General features: G+C 52.1%; 1 protein-coding gene across 5 annotated transcripts in view; it reads left to right on the top strand.

Annotated features, from left to right (window-relative positions):
• The window catches only part of SMURF1 (SMAD specific E3 ubiquitin protein ligase 1), a 107846-nt gene that overhangs the window by 68544 nt on the left and 15125 nt on the right, over positions 1–24177 (top strand). For all 5 annotated transcript variants that reach the window (XM_051847770.3, XM_051847774.3, XM_051847773.3 and 2 more), the window contains exons 2-7: positions 18813–18851; positions 19898–20006; positions 21104–21237; positions 21364–21429; positions 22476–22551; positions 23748–23989. In XM_051847770.3, the coding sequence (XP_051703730.1) occupies positions 18813–18851; positions 19898–20006; positions 21104–21237; positions 21364–21429; positions 22476–22551; positions 23748–23989 (666 nt within the window). The remainder of the gene's footprint in view (positions 1–18812; positions 18852–19897; positions 20007–21103; positions 21238–21363; positions 21430–22475; positions 22552–23747; positions 23990–24177) is intronic.

Raw genomic sequence — 24177 nt, 5'->3', positions numbered from 1 at the left:
GACCTCTGGCCGCCCGGATTGTGAGCCAGACAAACCTTTCTAAGTACCCAGCTTCCGCAGCTGGAAATGGAGTGCTGGGCCATGTGACCCAGCCAGCTCTGCCTCTGGTAGAACATGCAAGAAAATTCAACAGGAGAGAGTCCACACAAAACCTTGTTATGCAAATATGTATGGCATCCTTCACCGTAATCAAAATGTGGTAACTGCTGAGACGTCCGTCATCTGATGCGTGGATAAACAAACATAGTATGTCCTCACAAGGAACCACTACTTGGCAGTTAAACAGAAATGAATTCTAACATCGGTCACAGCGTGAATGAGGTGAGTGGCCTTTGAAGACATGACGCTAAGTAAAAGAAGCCAGTCCTAAAAGGTCGCCACTGAACGAGGTCATCTACATGCAGTGTCCACAGGGGCCAGTTAGAGACAGGACGTGGGCCCGGGGGCGCCAGGGCTGGAGAGGAGAGGACTGGGCGAGGGGCTGGCCGTGACGGTGGGCAGCCATGTCGCTGTGCTGCAGGCCAGGCGTGAGTTCTGTCTGAGGAGCTGTTGTAAATGCATGTCTAATGAGGTACCGCCGCTTTGCAGTTCTGTATTTCATTCTCTAGATAGAGGTGGGACCTCGCAGAGTTCTCTTTTTACTTTTTTGAGTCACATTTGTTTGCTTTTTAGAACATATGTTTCTTCGGGGCCTTCTGGCTTCCTTATGTTGTCTGTCAATCTGTCGCCGTAATCACACCTTTTCAGAAACGCGCGGCGCGGCAGCCAGACGCTGTTTCCTCTCACAGTGCGGTCACGGGCAAGTGACTTCTCCTACCTAGCCTTGCTTCCTTATCTGTCCTGAGTGTTAGATACGATAGGGTGTGGTGATAGTTTTTGCTGCATAATAAGCTTTCAATAAATGTGAGTGTTTATGATTGTTAGTTTTACAGTTAATGATTATTAACCTGCCTGCAGTGGGTTAAGCCAGCACTTGAACCCCATGTTGCACACTGGAGTGCCTGGTTGAGCCCTGGCTAATCCACGCTTCCAGTCTAGGTGCCTGCTAGTGTGCCTCAGAGAGTGGATGGTAGCCCAGATCCCTGGCTTTCTGCCACCCCTGTGGGAGGCCCAGATGGAATCCTTGGCTCCTGGCTTTGGCGTGGCCTTGCCCTGGCTGTGGTGCGCATTTGGGGAGTGAACCAGTAGATGGAAGATATTTTCTCTCTCTCCCTTTCAAATCAATAAATAAATCCTAAAAAAAAAAAAAAAAAAAAAAATACTGACCTACCCTCAGATATATCTGTCCAAACTGGGGGCCTTGCTTCCTATATAACCAAGCCTAAAACTTTTTGAAAGAGAAATCTATCATGTTTATTTCTTCCCTAGTTTAAAAAGAAGATAAACAGAGGGAAATGCTCCAATAAATAGTTTAGTCTCATGTCTATTAAAAGGATCATTTCAAGAGCTCTTCCGAGCTGAGATTCTGCCAGTACTGTGAGATTCTTCTCCAGATGTTAAATTTTAAGACTTTCTTCCCTCTCTTCTGTCTGCCCCCCACCCCGTCCCTCCCCACTCCCCATCCCCCACCCCCGCCTTCTTGGACCAGCATGATTTACTTTCAAAGAAGAAGCAGTAAGTAGCTACTTTCTCTGTGTGGAATGACAACAATGTCGGGCCAGTCCCCCTGGTCTGCCAGTTCCAAGCCTGCTTTCATCCTGTGCTGCTGCCCACTTGAACTCTTGCCCACATGCGCAGTGAGTCGGTGGGGGCTGCTCACAGCCGTTCAGACATCAGGGGTCCACTGGGCCACACCTCAGTGGCTCCAGGCTGCGGAGAGGCGTGGAGCTGGCTCACCTGCCGTTTGGTGCCTTGGCCCGGCAGTGCCATGGGGCCAGGTCCCTGCGCCCGCGGGCAAGGAGCAGAGAAGGAGAGCTCGGGAGCCCTGCGCGTCCTCCCTGCCCGTCCTCACTGTGCTTTCCTTTCTCGTAGCTGCCTGGCTTCAGCGTCAGCCTCAGAATCTCGGGTGACGCCTCTTGTTCTTTTATTTTTTAATAAAGGGTAACTGTACCTGGAAATCTTGAGCATTTTCCTGTAGCGCTGTCTGGGTTTGGTGCCTTGTCTCTGCACGCAGCCTTTCAATGACCATCTGTTTCTATGGTTACTGGTAAAGATTTTACTACTTAGGCCGATTTTGGGCATCTTATATGTTCCTAGAAAATCGTTCATTCTAGCCGTGGGTTTAAGTTGTGCTTGTGGTGTGTGTCATTTGTATAATTTCTTGTGATTTTGTTTCCTGCTTTTGTCTTCATGTGGATTATTTATGCTTTTTTCTTGAGCTTATTTACAATGGTTTCTTCTTTTTAAAAAAACTAATCTTTTTTTTTTTTTAAAAGATTTATTTACTTGAAAGGCAAAGTTACGGAGAGAGAGATCTTCCATCTGCTGGTTCACTACCCAGATGGGGACAGCAGCCAGGGCTGGTTCGGTCTGAAGCCAGGAGCCAGGAGCTTCTTCTCAGTCTCCCACGCGGGTGCAGGGGCCCAAGCACCTGGACCGTCTTCCACTGCTCTCCCAGCGCCTTAGCAGGGAGCTGGATTGGGAGTGGAGCGGTGGAGACTTGAACTGCTACTCTGCAGCACTTTACCCCCCAAAATCCTAATCTAAAAGAATTGGCTTCTGGTTTCATTGCCAGCTCTGGCGTTTCTCATTGCTGTGTGCTAGTGCTTTTATTAGTTCCTTCTTTCAGCTTTATTTGGATTTCTCCTGTTTATTTATCCTGCTGGCTCTGAAGTCTTGGTTGCTCCATTCTCAGTGTTTCTGGGCTTTTACTGGATGGCTCTAAGCCTATGCATTTTAATGCAGAATATTTTTTGTTCCCATTTGATTCTAATTAGATTCTCATTTGTATTCTGAGTTTCTCTCAGTAATCTAAGAGTTATTTAAAACTTTCAACATTCCCAGATGTGTGGATTTATTTAGGATGGATATTTGGTGTGCATTTTTGAAAAATTACATTTGGTGAATGAATGGAGACTGTTTATGAATTTGGGAAGTTGGTTAAAGTTTCCTGTGTAGCTGAGTATGCAGTCAGCTTTTCTAAGTTCCACATGTTTGGAGGAAAACATTTTAATTGAGTTTGTTTTTCTCTTTCACGCTCTGATTTCCTGTAAAGCAGCTGTGACTTCCTGCTTCTCAATCAAGGTGCGGGGGCCGAGGGAGGAGGTGGAGGTGCACGGCCCACCTTCAGTCCGGTGTCTGCCCGGGACAGAGCCCTGTGGCTGGGAGCCACACTTCCAGACTCTGCCCTCCACAGAGGCGGAGCCAGTGCTGAGTTCCTGACTGGGGGGCGTGGCCGGGGAGTGGGTGTGCCCTGGAACCCAACTGCACCTGCCACTGGAGCTCAGGGCCCCAGATCCTCACTTGTGGCTGCTGCTGGGCCCCTACTTCCCGGCTCCTCGGCTTGCTGTGCCGGAAATACTGCTTCCACTTTGCGCCATCGCAGTTGGCTGCGTGTGGCTGTGTCAGCCGTCCGTGACAGCCATCCCTCATCTCTGAGGGACCCCTTTCGGTGGGTGAGCAGAGCCTGGGGTCTCTCTTTTCCGTTGGTCCTGAGGGGAAGGGGCCGACTGTGGCGTGCATTCTGCTTGTCCATCCGGAAGCTTCCTCACTTGTCCATTTTATTCTGGTTGGAAACGTGAAATTAGGTCACCAGTTTGGTGCTGCCAGTGTGGGATTCAGTCAATATCAGACGGCAACACAGCATAGTAATTGAACGAACACTATTAGGGCTTTGTGAAAACTGGTTGGTTGCTGAATTAATTTTTTTTAAAGATTTATTTATTTATTTGAAAGTCAAAGTTATACAGAGAGAAGGAGAGGCAGAGAGAGAGAGAGAGAGAGAGAGAGAGAGAGGTCTTTCATCCACTGGTTCGCTCTCCGATTGGCTGCAACAGCTGGAGCTGCGCTGATCCGAAGCCAAGGGACAGGAGCTTTTTCCAAGTCTCCCATGTGGGTGCAGGGGCCCAAGGACTTGCGCCGTCTTCTGTTGCTTTCCCAGGCCATAGCAGGGAGCTGGATTGGGAGTGGTGCAGCACCCATATGGGATGCCGGCACTGCAGGCGGTGGCTTTACCCGCTACGCTGGCCCCGGTGAATTAATTTTTGAGAAGTTTCCTGTTCAGAAAAGGCTTCAGCATCTTGGTGGCTTCTTGCTTTGCTGACCGTCGACAGTCCTCTTTCACCCGCTCCCACTCCTCTGACGCCGTGGGCACCCTTCTGACCTGCCCGGTGGTGAGGACCACAGGGCACGTGGACAGTGAGCGCAGGGAGAAAGCGAAGCCGGGAAGCCGGGAAGCCGGGAAGCAGGCTTGGTGCCGTGCCGTGCTGTGCCGTGCCGTGCCGTGCCGAGCCGTGCCGAGAAGGGGCCCTCGCTGGCTGTCACTTCAGTCCTTCCTTTCCACAGAGCCGGTCGGGTGTTGATTTATAAAGTAAGATTCTGTTTCCCTTCTTGTTTTTCAGTTAGGAAATGTAAAGAGTATAACCAGCCAAATAGAAGATAAATGAGACCACATTGATTTCTATCATTTCCAGACTTTTAAATACATGTTCTCTGTACACACACACAGGCAAACACAAACACACAATGTTACCCCAAAAAAAAGATCACATTGTACACACTGTTTTCTAACTTGTTTTGTTTGGATTTTGTTATTAAAACTTTCTTTTTTAGAGCAGTTTTAGCTTATTGTATGTTAGGAAAAGCATCCAAGATGGAGGAGGGAGACGGGTCGGGAGATGGGGAGAGGTGTCTTCTGTATGCTGGTTCATTCCCCAGGTGGCCACAATAGCCAGGGCTGGGCCAGCCTGAAGCCAGGAGCCAGGAACTTCATCCTGTCTCCCGGGTGGTGCCAGGTACTTGGGCCATCCACCACTGCTTTCTCAGGCACGTTAGCAGGGAGCTGGACTGGAAGTGGAGCAGCTGGGACTCGTAACTGGCGCTCTGATGCGGCATCGCAGGTGGGAGTTTAACCTTCTGAGCTACCACGCCAGCCCCTAAAACAATTGAGAGGCAAGGGGAGAGAGGAAGCTCCCATCCACTTGTTCACTCCCCAGTGTCCTCAATGGCTGGGGCTGGGCTGAGCCAAGGCCAGGGGCCAGGAGCCAGGAGCTCAATCCCAGTCTCCCACGCGACACTACTGCTGCCTCCCAGGACTGGGAAGCAGGAGTCAGAGGTAGGCATTAACTCAGGTCCTCCTGTATGGGATGGGAGCATCCTAATTGGCTGCTTAGCTTCTGGGTCAAACACTTGTCCCTGAATATTGTTGTTGTAAGATACAGTTTGGGCTGTAACCCGGTTCTACTTGGTTTCATTGCTCAGAATGTCCAGCACTGGCCATCAGGAGCTCTAGCCTGTTCCCTGCATGCCTTTGACATTCATTTTCGAGACTTCCTTGTCCTCTGTAATAGAGATGCTCGTCTTGTATGTTGCCTGGTCCCAGTGACGCTAGAAACGGAGCCTGTGTTCAGACCAAGTGCACAGACCCTTCGTGCCATGTTGCTCCGTGGTCTTGCCCGGCACGGAGGTGGTGTTTGTTGTTTGGCTTTCAGTTTCTAAGCTGATGGAAGTGTAGAACATCCATGTTCAAGGCGCAGACTGTTTCCATCACTCTCACCAAGGCTCAGGGCTTCCCAAACCACCCCTGGACCCATCACCTGGGAATCCAATTTTTATCGTTATTGGTTAGTTGTGCCTGCTTGTTTGAGAGGCAGCGGGAGGGAGGGAGAGAGTTCCCACCTGCTGGTTCACTCCTCAAGTGCCTGGACTGCTTGGGCTGGGCTGCACTGGAGCCAGCAAGGATGGGAGGAGCCCAGCACTGGGGCCAACAACAGTGCCTCCCAGATCTGCATTATCAGGAGCTGGAGCTAGGAATCGAACCCAGATAATGCCAATGTGGGATGCAGGTGCCTTAACAGTTAGGCCAAAGCCCACTCCCAGTATATCCTCTTTATGCTTCTTAACATTTCTTAGATGTATCCATGCTGTTGGCGTGTATCCGTAATTCATTCTTTTTTAATTACTGTTATTCATTGTGTACACATACCATTCTGAACTGCTCGTGTCATAACGCTGGTGATGTTATGAGTGTGTACTTCTCCACACCAGCGACCAGCTCTGATACCTGGGCGCCCTGTGATCCAGGTCAGTTCTGACACGACCCAGAGTTAGCGCAGACACACAGGTAGAGGCTCAGTCCCACAAACAACCCCTGCTTTACGTTCCAGCTGCAAGTCGCAGGTTGTCACCTGTACATCTGATGAGCGAATCGGAGCTTCCAGCAACTCCTTCTGCAGCTGCGGTAATTTGCTGGGATGACCAACAGTACTCAGGGACGCACTTTGCTTCCTGTTAGTGGTTATTAAGACAGCGGCAGCTCGGGAACAGAGGAAGAGATGCACATGCCAAGGGCTGGGGAAGGGATGGAAGGGATGCAGAACTCCCGTGCCATCTCCGGGCACGCAATCTTCCCCGTACCTCCGTGTGCTCACCAACACGGAGCCTCTCGAACCCCGTCATTGTAGGAGCTTCTTGGAGGCTTCACTTCAGACTTAATTATTTAACATTGGCCATTGTTGATCAGACTCAACCTCCGGTCGCTATCCCCTTCCTGGAAGCCGGAGGTGGGGGCTAACAGTTCCAGCCTTCCAGTCATGTCAGGGCTTCTCTGGTGAGCAGCCCTCATCCTGCAGCTGCCTGGGGTCCCCAGCCCCCAAGCCTCTCATTACCGTACAAAGACACTTACGATTTGGAGATTGCAAGGGTTTTAGGAACTAAGTACTGGCAATCAGGAACAAAAACGACAAGCGCATCGTACCTCCGCCATCACTTGTCGATTCCATGTTGATGGATGTGGGGTTGCAGTTTTTGGGCATTATCAATAAAGCTGATGTGAACTCTCCGTGCAGGTGTTTGTGTGGACAAAGGTTTTCATTTCTTCAAGTACAAACCTAGCCATGCAATTAGTAGGTCTTGGGGTAGATGTGGCTGTTGGATTCTGTTACTTCCACAGGCACCCCCACATGCTCACCAACACTTGGGACTGTCAGTGTTTGCCATGTTAATGACTCTAACGAGCGTGCAGTAGTTTCTTATTGCGGTTTTCACTCGCATTGCACTGCCGGTCAGTGATTAGAGCGTGTTTTCATGTGCTTACTGGCCATTTGATGACTGACTTGGTGAAGGCTGTTTTCAAATTCAGTAGTCTTTTGTTTGATTATTGAATTTCAAGAGTTCTTTTATTCTGGCTATAAGTCTCTTGTCATTGTTTGCTTTCAGTCTGTCTCTTGTCTTTAAGGATATTTAGTTTGTATGGTGTAGGAGTTTTTCTATGTAAGTCTGCTCGATTTCCAGTTGGTTTTTGTGTCTGGTGTGAGGTAAGGTTTGAGGTTTGTTGCTACTGTTATTTTTTTTTTTTTCCGTAAGTATATCTCATTTATTCCAGCTGGATGTTCCACTGTGCCATCTGGACCTCCACCCCCCCACCCACACCCCCACCCACACCCCCAGTGAGTCATCTTGGCACCTGTGGTAAAAATTCATTGACCTGTATTCTTTTTGGACCTTCTGCTTTTGGCCCATTGATGTTTGTGATTGAGTTAGAAATGTTTGTGTGGCTGGCCGAGCACGCCTGGGTGATCAGCACCCAGGTGTAGAAGGAGAACCTGGCCAGGCCTGCAGGCAGCTTCCTCGCGTTCCTCCCCGTCACCTCCTGTCCTGCTAGAAGGTACCGCTGGTGTTGGTGCTGCCTGTCACTGTACTTTTATGAATGGTGCCAGACAGTGTGCATTTCCTTGGGTGTTTCTTTGAGTATCGTGTCTGTGAGATTCGTAGTTGTAGCCTGCTCTCCTTACTGCTGTGGAGTACTGTCTCTTGTGAATGCCACAGGCATGTTACCCGTTGCCCTGTCCATGGGCATCTCCGTGGGTGTTGATCTCGGATATTCTGCTGTGATCCTGCCCCTGCGTGGTGAGTGTGCCTCTGTGTGCATTCCCCTGGAGTTCAGACCTAGGGGTAGCACTGCCCGATCATGGTGGGTTTTATTTCAGAAAAGCTTTAAGGGACCGTCTGAGCCCATTGTTGGCTACATGGACTTGAAATGATGCTCATTTGTCTTGGTGAAGCGGCTCCATTCAGAGGCCCCTGTTACCACCACCACTGACCGCTGCCTCACCTTCAGCAGTTACCCAGTCTCTCGGCGCCTCGGGTTTTCTCCCCTACATTGAGCATAATGAGTCTACCTGCAATAAACCATGATGTGAATAACACTAAGCCAGATCATTAGGGGAGATTGTATGACAAAACCAGGCACAGTGCTACTGTTAACTACGTCGTGTTAGAGAACGCAGCGCTTGGAAAGAAAGGACGAGGGTGCTTGTTCTAGAAGACTGCTGTCTGGGGTTTTCCTAACCAGCTGTGCACTCTGCAGTGTAGAGGCTTGCCCAACCTTGCCCTCACTCTTGGTCTTTCACCCCATCAAATTCCTAACACGTCATCTGGCCACAGGGTAGCTGGCAGCGAGAAAAGGTGGCCTGTGGTATTAGCGATAACTGCTGGGTCCTTTGCCTAGTTTGTTTTAGGTCTCATCTGATGATCAGATAGGAGACTAGTTACTTAATTCTAGCTTTTCCCCCCATCAGGCCTTAACTTTGTCTTTTGTCTCAGTACTTCACAGCTTAACATCAAGAGAACTATCAGTAGTTTTAACAGTCCGCTGGGGAAGGGTGTTCCGAGTCACACGTGACACGTGGTCCCCGCCCTCCGTTGACCCTGGGTTGTCCCTATTGATGGATTTAAGTCATTTACGCTCCAGGGGGATGATCACATCCACGTTACCCAGAGACGGGCTTCTTGGGGTTCAAATTCATTTCCTCCCCGAAAGGTTTAGTTTAATCCCATGTAACTGTAGGAAGATACCCCAAGTTTCAGAAGTCAGTTTAAGCAGTTGTAAATAAAAGCTGCAAACAAGTGATTCCCCACCTTCCTTCAAAATCAAACCCCGAGGCGTGGGGGAGGCCCCGAGGCTCAGCGCCTTGGGTTTTCTGTGAGCATCCACAGAGCTTAGGGCGGGGCCTGGTGTTTGGTTAGTGACCGGTAAGCGCTGGTGAAATGCATCCCTAAATCCGCTGCCAAGGAGCCGCAGCTTGCTCTGTGAAGCTGGTTGATGAGATCCCTTCGTCTTTTAAGCCTGGGATTTCTGATGGTAAAATAATGAGGTAATGGTCTGAGGAGTGGTGGCAGCTGGGAGCATGCAATCATGTTGCATTGTAGGCATTCGATACATTTTAACTGCTGCTCAGTTACACTGAAGGGAGTTAGAGTGTGGCTTTAAATGTTCACCAAAATAAAGACAGCCTTTCCAGACTGCTGGGATTCCACTGACAGAGCTCCCTGGGTGTTTTTAACAGCTATGGGGGTGGGGGGGGGTCTGCCTGGGAGAGGGTCGGCTTTCCAGGCTGCTGAAGGTTCCTGGTGGAGAACCGGGTAAGCTCTTCGGGGGACCAGATAGCAACCATGGGGCTGAAGTGCTAGCTCATATAACGCTGTCCCTGTGTCTGGTCTTTGAGGAAAAATAGACAGTATTAAATGCTGAGCTGACCTGGGAACTGATTGCTTTGAGACTGTAACTTTTAAATATTTAAAACTTTCTCTTGGCTGGCGCCGTGGCTCACTAGGCTAATCCTCCGCCTGTGGCGCCGGCACCCTGGTTTCTAGTCCCAGTTGGGGTGCCAGATTCTGTCCCAGTTGCTCCTCTTCCAGTCCAGCTCTCTGCTGTGGCCCAGGAGGGCAGTGGAGGATGGCCCAAGTGCTTGGGCCCTGCACCCCATGGGAGACCAGGAGAAGCACCTGGCTCTTGGCTTCATATCCATTTGGAGGGTGAACCAATGGAAGGAAGACCTTTCTCTCTGTCTCTCTCTCTCTCTCTCACTGTCTAACTCTGCCTGTCAAAAAGAAAAAAAGAAATGGAGTCTGGAGATAGAAAATTTCCTATTGAGGGGCAGTGTTGCAGCACAGTGGGTTAAAACACCACCTTTGATGCCAGCATCCTGTATTAGTGTTGGTTCAAGCCCCGGCTGCTCCACATCCGATCCAGCTCCCTGCTAATTTGCCTGGGAAGCAGTGGAAGTCAGCCTTGATTGCGTCCCTGCCACCCACATGGGAGACCCAGATGGGGTTCTGAGCTCCTCGATTTGGCCTGAGAGTCCTGGCCATTGCAGCTATTTGGGGAGTGAACCCCCAGATGGAAGGTCTACTCCCTGCCCCACCCTGTAACTCTGCCTTTCAAATAATTACCTCATAAATAATAAATCCTAAAAAATGCTTTTCCTGTGGAGGTAGGCTTTAAATGAGACCCATTTCTCATCCTTCCAACCCTGCTGCTGGGGAGGAATCCCAGCAGGAGCGCAGTGGCTTTGAGAAGGGGCTCCGAGCAGAGCTGGTCACCTCTTGTCCTACTCCAGGGACCACGTGCTCTGCGTGGCACATGTGGGCTGTCAAGACTAAAATGCAAACATCAAGTATGTGCCTCAGTTATAGGTTTTCTTGGAACATAATGGCCTAACATACTTCGAGATTATTCCTTAAGATGTCCCAGTGGCTTTTCCATTAAGGAGCGTTTTGTCCCCTAAAACTTGCAAAGCCCTGGGGTTCACGACAGCTCCTTGACGTGTGCTGCATTTCTCCCTCATGGTACTGTTACCTCTGGCTTGAAGCTGCCGAGCGTTCTTTTCCCTTACGCCAGACAGATGTGCTAACAAGCGGCTGTCAGGCTGTGGGCAGCTTGTGGAGGATGGGACAGGGCGGGAGTAGACAGGGCAGCGCCTGGCATTCCACAGAGCAGCGCTCTCTCCGCGTCCCCAACAGCTGCTGGGCGCTCACTCACGCAGGGCCTTGCCTCTACGGGAGGAGCATCACGGCTCGGAAGACTGAAGTGGGGGCCAGTGTCATGGCCGCCACTGAGGACCCCAGCATCCCATATGGGCACCAGTTCGAGTCCTGGCTGCCCCACTTCTGGTCCAGCTCCCTGCTAATGTGCCTAGGAAAGCAGTGGGTGATGGCCCACATGCTTGGGCCCCTGCACCCATGTGGTGAGACCTGAAAGAAGCTCCTGGCTCCGGCCTGACCCAGCGCCTGCTGTAGTGGCCATCTGGGGAGTGGGGAGTGAACCAGCAGATGGAAGATGTGTGTGTGTGTGTGTGTGTGTGTGTCCGTCCCTCTCTTTGTAACTCTGCCTTTCAAGTAAGTAAAAAGACTTAAAAAAAAAAAAGGAAGATTGAAGTCTCAGCCTTCTTGGTGCTTGTATTTCAATGAGTTATACAGTTAAAAACCACCAAAGTTATTATCTAATTCATTTATTCAGCAGGCATTTTAATAGCCACCTCTGTGGCCCCAGGGACAGGGTGGCACGTACAGACAGGGTCCTCATCGCATGACACTGGACACGAGGCAGTACACAGACAAGAGCTCCCTGCAGGGGTCGTTAAGAGCCGCGCTGCTACTGGGACCATGTTGAGTGGGGGTGGGGTGGAGGGAGGTGCTACTGCCTCCGAGTCACGCTGGTTTTCCCCCAGTGAGAACTAGGAAGGATGCTGAAGAAAGCTTCTTAGACTGCCAGAGACACACAGCTGCTGTCAGGGGTGGGCGACATGGGGACAGGCAGAGGAGCAGGCGCGTCACGCTGTCCTCGGAGCTGAGCTGTGCCTTGCAGTGTGTGTGTGTGTGTGTGTGTGTGTGTGTGAGGATTTCCGCCTCGGCCTGCAGGGTGTGGGGGAATGGTCTGAACTCCAACACTGCCCATCTCGACAAGTCCACACAATTTTGTCATTTAAAAATAGCGCAGTGCTTCTGTGGGAGATGAAGCTGTCAGGCCTGCATTTGGAGTCAGGAGCTGTTCCTAGAGCATGGGTTTCCCCGAGATTTTTCTCGTGCCTCCAAAGCCCATCGGGACGGCTGCCGGGTGCCGAGATGTTTGCTGACTTGAAGGAAGGCTGCGTAGAGGGAGCAATGTGTGTGGCACGCATGAATATTAAGGAGGATTGGGGGGAAAGTGTGTTTCTGGAAGTTGATAGCGGAATGGAGTCCACTTCTGCTGGATGGGCTTAAAATTCTTGGCATTTTGAGTCTGTTGATAGAACTGAGTGATTTTTCCCCTTATTGCACTGCCTGTGGCGCAGTGGCCCTGAACGTGGTACAGTGGTGAGGCTCGCCGGCTGAAGACCTTCTGTTTCGCCACTGGCAGTGTTTTTGCCCAGGGAAAAACATTTACAGAGTAAGCTTTAGATAGACCGGAGTCAGATGGCGTAGACAGCTATTACCCGTGTGGGTATCCCAGGTAATAGGTTATATTTGGTGATCAACAGGAATTTGACTTAGGTGTTTTAAAAACAACTAAGTTTTTATATTTTGGTCCAGGCTATTCTTTTCACTTTTTTTTTTTTTTAAAGATTTTATGTATTTGAAAGAGTGATAGAGAAATGGGGGGAGAGGGAGAGACAGAGAGGGAATGAGAGAGAGAAAAGGAGAGGTATAGAAAGATAGCTCTTCCATTGCCAGAAGATCTCCCATTCCCAAGTGGCTACAGGGACCAGGGCTGGGCCGGGTGGCAGCCAGGAGCCCAGCACTCTGCCCCATCACCCACGGCACCTGGGCCATCTGCTGCTTGCCTGGGGTCTTCTAGCAGAGCCGGGACAGACTGGCCCTGAGACGTGGGGGCCGGTGTCGCTGGGTCACAGCGCAGGCCCTGGGCTTGCCCTCCTTTCTTGCTCGTCACAAGGTCTCTGTTGCGTGCTTGCTGTGTGGCCGGTGCTCCTCTCTAAACAGGTGGAAGGCAAGCTTCCTCCTTCAGAAGGGCTTCGCTGGGGCAAAGTCCCTTGCGTGGAAAGTCAGAGTCTAAACCCAATGGCTCTTAAAGCAAATTGGACTGGAAGGAGGAGGTGGCTTGTTGGCGGCTGGGGCACTCACATAAACGTGGACGCCAGCATCATATGCCGGCTTCACGCTCTGCCAAGTCTGCGGAGCCCTGGAACACTCAAGATGCCCATGGCCCGTCTGCAAGTGCTGGCTTCGAGTCCAGTGCTGCTCCTGATCTCCGTTTCTTGCTAATGTGTGCTCTTTGACATGACAGTGATGGCCCACGTGCTGGTGTCCCTGCCACCAGGATTGAAGGGGAGTCTTGGATTGAACCCCTGGCTCTTGGACGAGCCCTGGCTGTTGCGGGCATTTTGGGAGTGAACCAGCAGATAGGAGCTCTCTCTGGCTCTCAGCAGCAACAACAACAAGATACACTCAGTATTTTTATTGCCTCATTCCGTTAAAGAAAAGACACTTTAGGGACAGGGGCGCGGTACAGTGGTTAAGATGCTGCCTGGGATACCTGCAGCCTGGGTCTGAATCCCGACTCTGCTCCTGGTTCCGGCTTCCTGGTAATGCAGCTCCGGGAGGCAGCTGGTGATGGCTCGAGTCCTTGGTTCCTGCCACCCACGTGGGAGATCTGGACGGAGTTCCTGCTTCCTGACTTGGGCCTGGCCAAGCCCAGGCTGTTGCAGGCATTTGGGAAGTGAATAGGAGATCTTTGTAAATTTCTGTCTTTCAAGCAAATAAATTTAAAATTTTTAAATGACATTTTATATTCTTTCGAAGATTTATTTATTTGAAAATTCCAGAGAAAGAGATCTTCCATCTGCTGGTTCACTTCCCAGGTGGTCAACACGTCCAAGACTGGGCCAGGCTAATGCCAGGAGCTTCTTCCAGGCCTCTCATGTGGGCATCAGGGACCCAAGCAGTTGGGCCATCTTCTGCTGCTTTCCCCAGGCCATTAGCAGGGGGCTGGATGGGAAGCGAAGCAGCCTGGACACGATGCCAGTGTAACAGGTAGTGGCTTTACCCTCTACCCTACAGTGCCAGCTCCAGAAAGGACATTTTAACATGAAAAGAGCAGGAAAAACATAGTATCAGAACAAAGACCAGCCACTTAATGAGTTCCATTTATGAAAACCCTACTTCCTTATCTTTTTTTTTTCTTTGTGGTCATTTGGCCCTGGTGTGAATATTCATGTTCGAGAAGCCTGGGTCTGAATGAGGCTTTGCCCAGCCCGGACCAGAAAGACGGCACTGGGGAGAGGGGGGTGGGCAAGGCGCCTGCGCAGCAAGCATGAGCCCGAGGGAGACCCGGGGGCCCTGCGAGGGCTGATGAGCCCAGCTGGGCTTGAAGGAATCATTGGAAAAGGAAGGCGGTGGTAGCGGGTGGAAAGCCGGAAGACAGGGAGAGATTTTGGTTTGTGGTACGGTGGCATGCAGCGCCGTTGGAGCTTTCTGAGCCCAGGGACACAGAAGGGCGTGGACCCCACGTAGCAGGAATGTCTCCTGTTCTCAGATGTCGTTTGCTCTCATGTCGGCAGAAGAAATGGCACGGCGTCCACTCAGTAAGGCTCAGAACGACCCCGCCCGACCTTTGTGGCCGCAGAGCGGAGACCTTCTCCACTCTGTGTCGTGACCAGATTCCGCTGGAATGAGCCTACACAGAAACCATTGCTAGCCTTGTAAAACGAACAGCGATCACTAATGGTTCTTCGAGCCGTGTAAGCAGAATGATGCCACCCGGAAGCAGTCTCGCGCCAACACCTCAGGAAACGAGGGCCCAGAATTGGTGGATAGTGTTTGAGGGTGGCGAGGTGAGGAAGGCAGCAGGCAGAGCATCGCAGGTCTGGAGCTGGCCATGGGAAGCCACTGTGGATTTTAAAAAGGAAAGAGGCATGAGGAGGTTTAAATCTTTTATTTATTTATTTGGAAGTCAGAGTTTCACAGAGAGCAGGAGAGGCAGAGAGAGAGAGAGAGAGAGGGGTCTTCCATCTGTTGGTTCACTCCCCAGATGGCTGCAACAGCCGGAGCTGCGCCGATCCGAAGCCAGGAGCCAGGGGCTTCTTTCGGGTCTCCCACACAGGTGCAGGGGCCCAAGGACTTGGGCCATCTTCCACTGCTTTCCCAGGCCACAGCAGAGAGCTGGATGGGAAGTGGAGAAGCCCTGGCTGGAGCCAGCACCCCCCACATGGCGGTTTAGCCCTCTGCACTGTGATGCAGGCTCTGAGGTTTAAGTCTTGGAAAGATCTCTCTGTCGGGACAGGTGCTGGGGGATGGGAGGAGGGTGGAAGTGCTAAGAAATCAGCGTAGTGGAGAGGGAATGTGGAGCAAAAGTACGACACACAGTTTCTGGCTTGTGCTGGTGGCTGCAGACATTCTCTGAGCTAACAGATCCTGGGCGAGTGGGAAAATCTCACCCTCAGTTTTAGATACCTTTGAGTTTGTTTTAAAGATTGATTTATTTATTTGAAGGGCAGAGGGAGAGGGAAAGATAGATCTTCCATCGATTGGTTCACTCCCCAAATAGCCACAATGGCTGGGGCTGGGCCAGGCTGATGCCAAGAGCCAGGAACTCCATCTGGGTCTCTCACGTGGGTGGTAGTGGCCCAAGCATTTGGGCCATCCTCCTCTGCTTTCCCAGGCACATTAGCAGGGAGCTGGATCAGACGTGGAGCAGCCAGGACACAAACTCCGGTGCTCATACGGGATGCAGGTGTCACAGGTGGTGGCTTTACCTGCTGCGCCACAGCACCAGCCCTGCTTTGTGAGTTGTACAGCTATCAAGACATTCAGAGCTTTGGGAAATGGAGAGTGACAGGTCCGCGTGCGGAACGGTCACGCAGGGGGTTGACTTAAGATTGATGTCAGAGAGAGTTAGCAGCTCCCCGCCCTTCAGGGAGCAGTAGAACACACCTGGACAGGGCGAGCCCGTTCACAGTAAGACGCCTGGAGGCAAGTGTGCACAGCTTTAAGCAGTGCGTCAGAACCTCACTTCAGGTCTCCGTAAATGATACATCGATTCAAGCATTAGTGTACTCGGTATTGTAAAGAGGTAAAAATCCCCCTCAAATTCCTCTGTGAAGTCATTGTTTGAAAGCCCCCCTGAAGTGATTGTCAAGTCCACTGGGAAGCACACGCGTACGAGACCAGCCAGGCCACTGCTGAGGGATGCACAGCGATGAGGTTTCAGAGGCTTGCGTCTTCCAAGTACGCGTTGCTTTTGTAATTAGGGAAACAAAGCAGCAGCGAGAGTGGTAATGAACCATGACCTCTGCACAAAAGAGACGGAGGTGAGAAGGAAGGTGGGAAGATGAGAGTGAAGGGGCAGTACTGCTCGCCGGTCAGAAATAAAAAGGAGCACCACGGATACCATGCCGGCAAATTGATAACGTGGGTAAAATTAACACATCTCTACAAAGACGCAAACTACAAAAGCCAGCCGGAGAAGAGAAGTCTGCACAGACCTGGAACTTCAAACACTTCCCACAAAGGAAAGCCCGGAGCTACATGGCTTCCTTGATGAATTCTGCGTGTTAAAGAACGGCACCACTTCTTTACAGAGTCTTCCCCCAAAGAAGAAGGGGAGGGACAATGCCCCACTTTCCTTGTAGCACGAGTATCACTGTGATGCCAGAACTAGACGGCGACAACAGAGGCGAGGAAGGCTGCAGACCAGGATCCCTTAGGGACGCAGGCTTGAAATTCCTCAACACAACACCGGCAATCGGAACACAGCAGCGAGTGAAAAGGATTACACGCCGCGGCCAAATGAAACTTATCTCAAAATGCGGAGTTAATTGAACATCTGAAGGCCCATTAATGTGCTACACTGTGGCAGTAGGCAAAAGACAAACACCAAATGATGCAGAAGGAAGTGCCGGGCGCAATCTCACAGCGCCGAACACTCGCACCAGCGACAGAAGGGAAAAATCCCTCCACTAGTGAAGAGCATCGTGGAAACCCCCCTGTGGGGGTCGCGCTCCGTGGTTGAAAATTCCCCCGAGATGGGGAGCAGGACAGGGACTCCGCCCACTCCGTGTTCACTATTGTACTACATGTTCCAGGCAACCAGGAAAGAAAAAGAAAAGGCATCTTGGTCAGAGAGGAAAAAGAAACTATTTGCAAATCACACGTCTTATATGTAGCAAATGCAGAGATCCATACACACACACACATATTGAGGCCAATAAATGACCAGCAGGTTGCAAGATAAGAGTTGAATACACAGAAATCCACTGTATTTCTGCACACTGTCCATGAACAATCTCAAATGTTATAAAGAAACAACTCCATTTGTAATAGCATTCAAAAAGAATAAAATGGAAGCAAATTCACTAAAAGACACACGAAACTTACACTCAGTGCCTGGCCTTGTGGCGTAGCCGGTACTGCTGGCATCCTGTATGGGTGTCGGTTCATGTCCCGGCTGCTCTGCTTCCGATCCAGCTCCCTGCTGGATCCTGAAAAAAGTTTGTTTGTTTGAAAGGTAGAGAGAGAAAGTGAACTTGCATCCGCTGGTTCACTCCCCAAATGGTCGCAATGGCCAGAGCTGAACCTATCCGAAGCCGGGAGCCAGGGTACAGGGGCCCAAGGACTTGGGCCATCTTCTGCTTTTCCAGGTGCATTAGCAGGGAGCTGGATCGGAAGTGGAGCAAGCAGCTGGCTCTCAAACTGGCACCATATGAGACGCTGGCACCACAGGCAGCGGCTTTACCCGCTACGCCACAGTGCTGGCCCTGATGGATAAATCTTAAAACAAAAAAACCTTATACTCAGAAAATTGTAATTCTAAGGGCTTTGTATAAAAGAAACAAAACACAGGTCTGCCTAACTCATACAGGATTACTTCTAATAGCCTCAAGGTGGAAATAACGCAGATGCCCGTCAGCTGTGGACAGAAAACGCGGTATAGCCGTGCCACCTGCTCAGCCAGAGGGGGACTGTGGTACCGCAGCAGCCACCTTGAAACGCGCTCCGTGAAAGAAGCGCTCTCAGAGGCCACCTGTGGGCCCACTTATAGGAAATGTGCAGAGCCGGCAAGTCCTCAGAGGCAGGGAGTAGCTTGGTGGTTGCCTCAGACTGGGGAGTTTGGGTTGAGTGAGGAGCGGCCCGAGCGAGTCGAGGGTTCCCTGTCATGGTGCTAGCGATGTGGTGACGGCTGTCCGACACCGTGCATGTACCAGAAACCTTTGCTTCTTACGCCGTAGGTGGGCGGGTCATCTGGTGTGTGAGTTGTGTCTTGGGAAAGCTGTTGGATAAAAACAGCTAAGTGAGAAGCTCCTAGAACAGTATGTGGACGTATTCTTGTAGAACAATGGATGCGTTCTTGCTGACACAGTCTGTCCTTGAAAATCAACCGTGTGAGTCAGTGCCCCCTCACCCTGCCTGTTCCTGCCCGTGCAGAAGGGAACAACAGAGTGGTAGTAACTGCGTCCCTCCTCTAGCCGCGCAGAGCCAGGTCCTTGTGTGCTTCCCACAGTGCCCTAAAGAGGGCGCCATACTTTCCACCACTCTCCCCTTGCGTCCTCTCCTGCATCCTAGAGTGTACATTTACGGTTACAGAATCGGGTTTTTAGGACAGCAAAGATGCACAGTGCATTTGTTCGCTATGAAAATAAAATACTCTGGTCTTTATTTGAAGGCTTTTTTAGGTACACCTGTGTGATTTCACAGAGGCCGTCTGTGAAGGTGTTTCAGTGAGATTATAAGTGCAACCTAAAGTCTTTCCTATTGGTGATGGCCAGTCCCCAGCTTGAGGAGAAAGAGTTGCCGAAGTTTTGTTTCGTGTGCTCCTGAATTTGAGAAAATGAACAGTTGGCAAAGTTCATCTCTAGGACTTTTTCCCTTATTGCAGATGTAGATGACCTCTGGGGAGAATCTTGTCTGTAAATGCTAACCCTCGTATTTTTTCTCATTTTCAGTGTTATGTGCCAAGAACCTTGCAAAGAAGGACTTCTTCCGTAAGTAAACACCGATTTTTGCCCTCTTACATTATTCTTCATGTGTTTCTGAAACTTTACACTTTTTAAAAACCCACTGGGTGCGTTCTCCAGTCTCGCTCTTCCCTGGGTGGAGATCATGGTTTGACAGGTGTCATTTCCCAGGTGACCGCAGCCTAGGGGCCGCCTCCTCAAAGGCTCCGAGCTGCCGAGTGGCACCGAGAAACCTGTCCCGCTGCCAGGCCAGCCACACCCGGGCGCCTCTGCTTCCCCGCCTTGTGGGACCTTGCTCTCTGCTGGCTGAAGTGTTCTCAGCTCAGATACAAACGGGAAGACTTTTCTAAAAAACAGCTGCGAGTGTCCACCACAGTTAAGAAATTCACTCGCACTGTGAAAGCCCTGTCGTTAAAGGGGTTATAAAAACAGAAATCTTTTCTGAAGCAAGGAACGCTCCGCTCCTTAACGGAGGGGTGGGGCCTGCAGGCCCTGAGTTCACGCAGCTCTGGTCTCCCAGTGAGGGGCTCAGCTCTCGCGGGGTGTGAGTGAAGACACTTAGGCTCCAAGGCTTCATCCAAGGAGCTGGGAAGCTCGGGTGGTGGCTCTCCTCTAGGTCCGGCTCAAACCCTCCACCTCGCCACCCGTCTGATCCCATAACCCTGCCCGATTCATCCTCCAGTGCTTAGGAATGTGCCCGAGTAAGAGGGAGTACTTGCGTCCAGCGGTGAGACAAAGACCATCCACGGGAATTCTGGGAGCTACTATAGTCTTAGAATAAATGCAATTTATTAGAAACTCTTTCCTCTCTCTGCATGTAGCCCCCACTATACAATCAGTACGCATGGAAAGTGAAAAGTTGAAGTGAACCCTGTTTTATAGTTTCTGTCCTCTTCGATGTGGAGTATGAAGGCATACCGGTTTGTCCCACTTAGAAAACAAAATAGAAATGACTGACTTCACCACTGGGAGCTCATCTTAGCTTGGAGGCTGACAGGCACAGGGGTCCCCATCCCGCGGCTGGCTGCGCGGCCCGCAGCCAGGCGTGGGCGTGGCTGTCCTCTCTCCTCCAGGGCTCCCGGACCCCTTTGCGAAGATCGTCGTGGACGGGTCTGGCCAGTGCCACTCCACCGACACCGTGAAAAACACGCTGGACCCAAAGTGGAACCAGCATTACGACCTGTGAGTGCCGCGCTCCGCAGCCGTCTGGGGCGCCGCGGGGGCGGGGGAGGGAGAGCTCGCTTCTTCAAGAGAAGCCCTGAGAGATTGACAATGACCAACGTGAATCGCCTGTTTCGGGTTCATGTGCGTGGATGTTTTTGCCTTCGGTGTTTCATCGGTTTCTGTGGTCTGGCTTTGTAGCAGTGCCCCTTGTCCTTCTCAATCTCCTGGGCATTTATCAGGAAAAAGAAAAAAAAGCCCTAGTTCCTGTCCCTTGCACGCTACACTGTCGCCTCAGGGGACTGTTGAACACTGTAGCGTTTCCCTAAAAGACATGATGATTGTATAGATCTGCTGAATTTTTAGACGCTTTTTCTTTTTAAGGAATATCTATCTTGTGCAGGAAGAAATAGTTTTGCATGATTGAGTTATATAATTCAATATATGAATTCTGGGTACTACTATAGTCTTAGAACCATCAGGCAAATTTTTATGTTCATTTAAAAAAAAAAAAAGGAGTGCGCTTTGCAGCCCACTGTGTTATGTGCACCCTTGCTAAGAAGTTTCGGTCCGAGTGATACTGAATGGTAGTGTTACAATCGTCAGTAACACGTGCTGTGTGGCGATAGGACTTTCAGGGGTTACAGCCTGAGCCTGGGTCAGTGACGCCACGCTGCCATTAGTGGCTTGAGAAGCGGTTGTCAATGTCTGTCCTCAAAGCTCCTCTCTCTGGTCGGCGTGCCCTGAGACCCGCTGGAGACTGAATGTCTTAGTATTCTTTTGTGTCCTCTGAATGGCTGTGTGGGTTTACAAGGAGTCCCTTGATGCAACCCAGTGCTGTGTGTGAAGCCTAGTTGGTGGGGTTTATGAGCCCGTCGCCACCCTGGGGCGCTGTTACCGTGGACTCAATCTCCGGTCTGAGGTTCCGATCGCCACGTGGTCGTCTACGTTTGCCCCTGCGTTGGCGCGCCGCCCTCGCCCAGCCCGCTGACGTTGCTGGGTGTGTCTGTGCACGTGCGCGGGTCGGGGGAGAGCCAGTGTTCCTTTGCAATGAGATGGGATGTCGCGAGAAGGCCTCTCTCAGAAGCCCTGTGAAGCAGCGAACCTGGTCTTTGCAGGTACGTGGGGAAATCGGACTCCATAACCATCAGCGTGTGGAACCACAAGAAGATTCACAAGAAGCAGGGCGCCGGCTTCCTGGGCTGTGTGCGGCTGCTCTCCAACGCCGTCAGCCGGCTGAAAGACACCGGATGTAAGGACCCAGAGCCTCTCGGTGCCGGCGGAGGACGCGTCGGGGCGTCAGCCGAGTGCGGGACTCCCGCCTCCCTCCTCCCTCGTTGCCTTTGCCTGGGTTAAGGTCTGAATTGTGTGTTTGCAGATCAGCGTTTGGATCTATGCAAACTAAATCCCTCGGACACTGACGCAGTTCGTGGCCAAATAGTGGGTAAGAGCTTTCTCATCTGTATGGAGACGCTTTGACCGGTCATTTCCTCACCCGTGACGAGCTGGCCACACGCGGGCCACCCCTGCAGTCCCTGCCCCTCCCCCCTGCCATTCCAAGTTGCAGAAAGAGACAGGGTTGGACTTCTAAATGTCGCTCTGATCGTTACTGGACACTTTGTGCTACTCAAGGTAGCTGATGAGAACGGTGGCCGCACACGCGAGAGAGCTGGGCTGCGGTGTCTCCGTCCTGTGTACACAAGGCAAAGGCCATGGGGAAGAATTCCATGTGGCGCCATTTACAGTCAGCGGGCTGCCCTGCTGGGAGGGAGCCACTCACGTGGGCTGATGCCCCCAGGCTGGAGGCCTCGGTTAAAGGGAGCTATCTGTGAAGTGGCTCTGAGTGTCCCAGTGTTGACTGTGGCTTTGCAGGGAATCAGAGGCAGCCGCGGGAGTACCGCGACTCCGCGGTCTCCAGGCGCCGTCTCAAGTAGCCTTGACCCGAGATAAGCGGACAGTAGGTCAGCACGCTGGGAACCGTCACAGCAAAAAAGTTAGTTCCCACTGCGTTTCTTCTTGCCGTTTCTCCTGGCCTGTGCGGAGTGCTGGGGGAAGTGAACAGCTGGACGCAGCCTCTGTCTTTAGCGTTTGTATCAGACAGAGAATTAACCCTTAGATCCAGCCAGACCTTGCAGGGAGCGGAAGAGCTCTCGCTGTCAGATCCTGAAAGTTACGGTCACTGTCACTGCTGTTTATGGAGAGCATAAGAAATACAGCGTCCTCTCCCGCCCCGCATCTGTGAGCTGTGTCCTCCGCTACCATGTGTGGTGGGCGCAACTGCCAACTGCTGGGGCACAGTGCTGCCTGGGGAACCCCTGTGGTGGGGGGAGGGAGGAGGGAGGGGAAGAGAGAGAGATGGGGGAGGGGGAAGGAGGGAGGGAGAGCATGAGAACAGGTGCCCTGTTGTGTGTACTATAGCACATGCATTGTAGATTCACAATTGTAGAAACACCGCTGGATTGTAACCCACGCCGTTCTTTTCTGTTCCAGTCAGTTTACAGACACGAGACAGGATAGGCACCGGCGGGTCCGTGGTAGACTGCAGGGGACTACTAGAAAATGAAGGGTAGGTACGACTACGGCCCCAGGAACCCTGGAATACGCGAGGTGCGTTTCGGGACTCTGGGACAAACGATCCAGTTTGTCCACAAAGGAGGCTGTACGGACCACTGGGGTTATGCCGGAAAGAGGCCAGATGGGACAGTCTGAACATCTCTCACCGCAGTGACTTGAGACACAGGAAATCGGTTAGGAACCCAGGAGCTCCTAAGGATGCTTTGCGGGGAGCCCAAACCCCTAGACCCCGTAAAGCCCGCCCTCCCTGGGCGCGGCCGCCAGTCTGCAGTCCTCGCGGGCCTCGGGCAGAGGCAGGCTGCTGTGCGCGCGTTCATGACGTCACAGAGGGTGTGGCCTCCACGCGCAGCTCGGAAACCCCGGCACGAGCAGTAGGTCACGCAGCCCCTAGCAGATGCCGTAAGCAGCACGTGGAATGGCACTCAGGGACGCACAGGTAGCCTGCAGGCCACGCGGGTACCAGGGAGGTAGCGGACACCGAGCCGCAGCGGCTAAATGCAGCGTGCGGCTCCATCCGGGCCCCGACTGAGCAGGCGACAGGGACAATCTGAGCCCTTGAGGAACTCCATGCCTGGGAAAGAGGAGCACGCGCTGCTTGAGTCAGGACAGCGGGAAAAGGTCTTGCATTGTAAAGATCGATTCGGAAATCTGGAAGGCCGAGGTGACCAGGAGTTGGAATAGCTTTCCAAGTAAGCGGGCAGAGGGGAGGGCTGGGCAGTGTGGCCGTGGCCGCTGTGGCCCGGGCGCAGCCCCTCAGTCAGTGTGCATGTATCTGCCATGTTTCAGTATTAAGAGATTTTAGCGAAGTATTTGGTTGTGAGAGAAAACAGCCTCTTAGATTGGGTTGTCTCCTCTGTTGAGCTCCTGCAGCCTCGTGGAATTTTACAATAACAGGAGCCCGCTGTAGCGTATAACAAAAGGGGAACGGAGTCTTTGGGTTTCATTTAAGTCAAGAACAAGGCCAGGCTCGTCTCCCGAGCTTCTGGCAGGGCCAGGTTTGGTTTGAGGGCGGGACTTAGTGCCCCGAGACCACACGTGCCTCTGCACAGGGTGCGTCTCTGTCTGAGTGGGGTGTGCTGAGCTGCAGATGGGACCGCTGAGTGTTGACAGCACAGAGCACAGACGCAGCCGCGGCCCAGGCCCGAACCGTCCATGGCGCTCCATCGGCTCTGTGCCTCTGCCTTGCAGAACCGTGTACGAAGACTCGGGGCCTGGGAGGCCGCTCAGCTGCTTCATGGAGGAGCCAGCCCCTTACACGGATGGCCCTGGAGCCGCCGGCGGCGGCGGGAACTGCAGGTTCGTGGAATCCCCGAGTCAAGATCAGAGACTTCAGGCCCAACGGCTGCGGACTCCCGAGGTCCGAGGATCGCTCCAAACGCCACAGAACCGACCCCACGGCCACCAGTCCCCGGAACTGCCCGAAGGCTACGGTGAGCGAGTCTGCTGCGGACTGTGCGCGAGTTTGTCTCTGTCCTAAGCGTTTGTGGTAATGTGCACCTGCCTCCACTACGGAGGAGTGGAGGCCCTGCGCGGCCTTGTAGAAGAGATGGTGACCCGTGAGCCAGCCGTGAGTGGCCGGCACCTGCTGCGCCCTCGCGGAGTCTCCCCGTCTCCTAAA

The sequence above is a fragment of the Oryctolagus cuniculus genome, chromosome 19 (assembly GCF_051225735.1).
Source record: "Oryctolagus cuniculus isolate XC-2025 breed Fujian yellow rabbit chromosome 19, ASM5122573v1, whole genome shotgun sequence".
NCBI classification, from domain to species: Eukaryota; Metazoa; Chordata; class Mammalia; order Lagomorpha; family Leporidae; genus Oryctolagus; species Oryctolagus cuniculus.
This window is presented reverse-complemented; position numbering and strand designations above follow the sequence as displayed.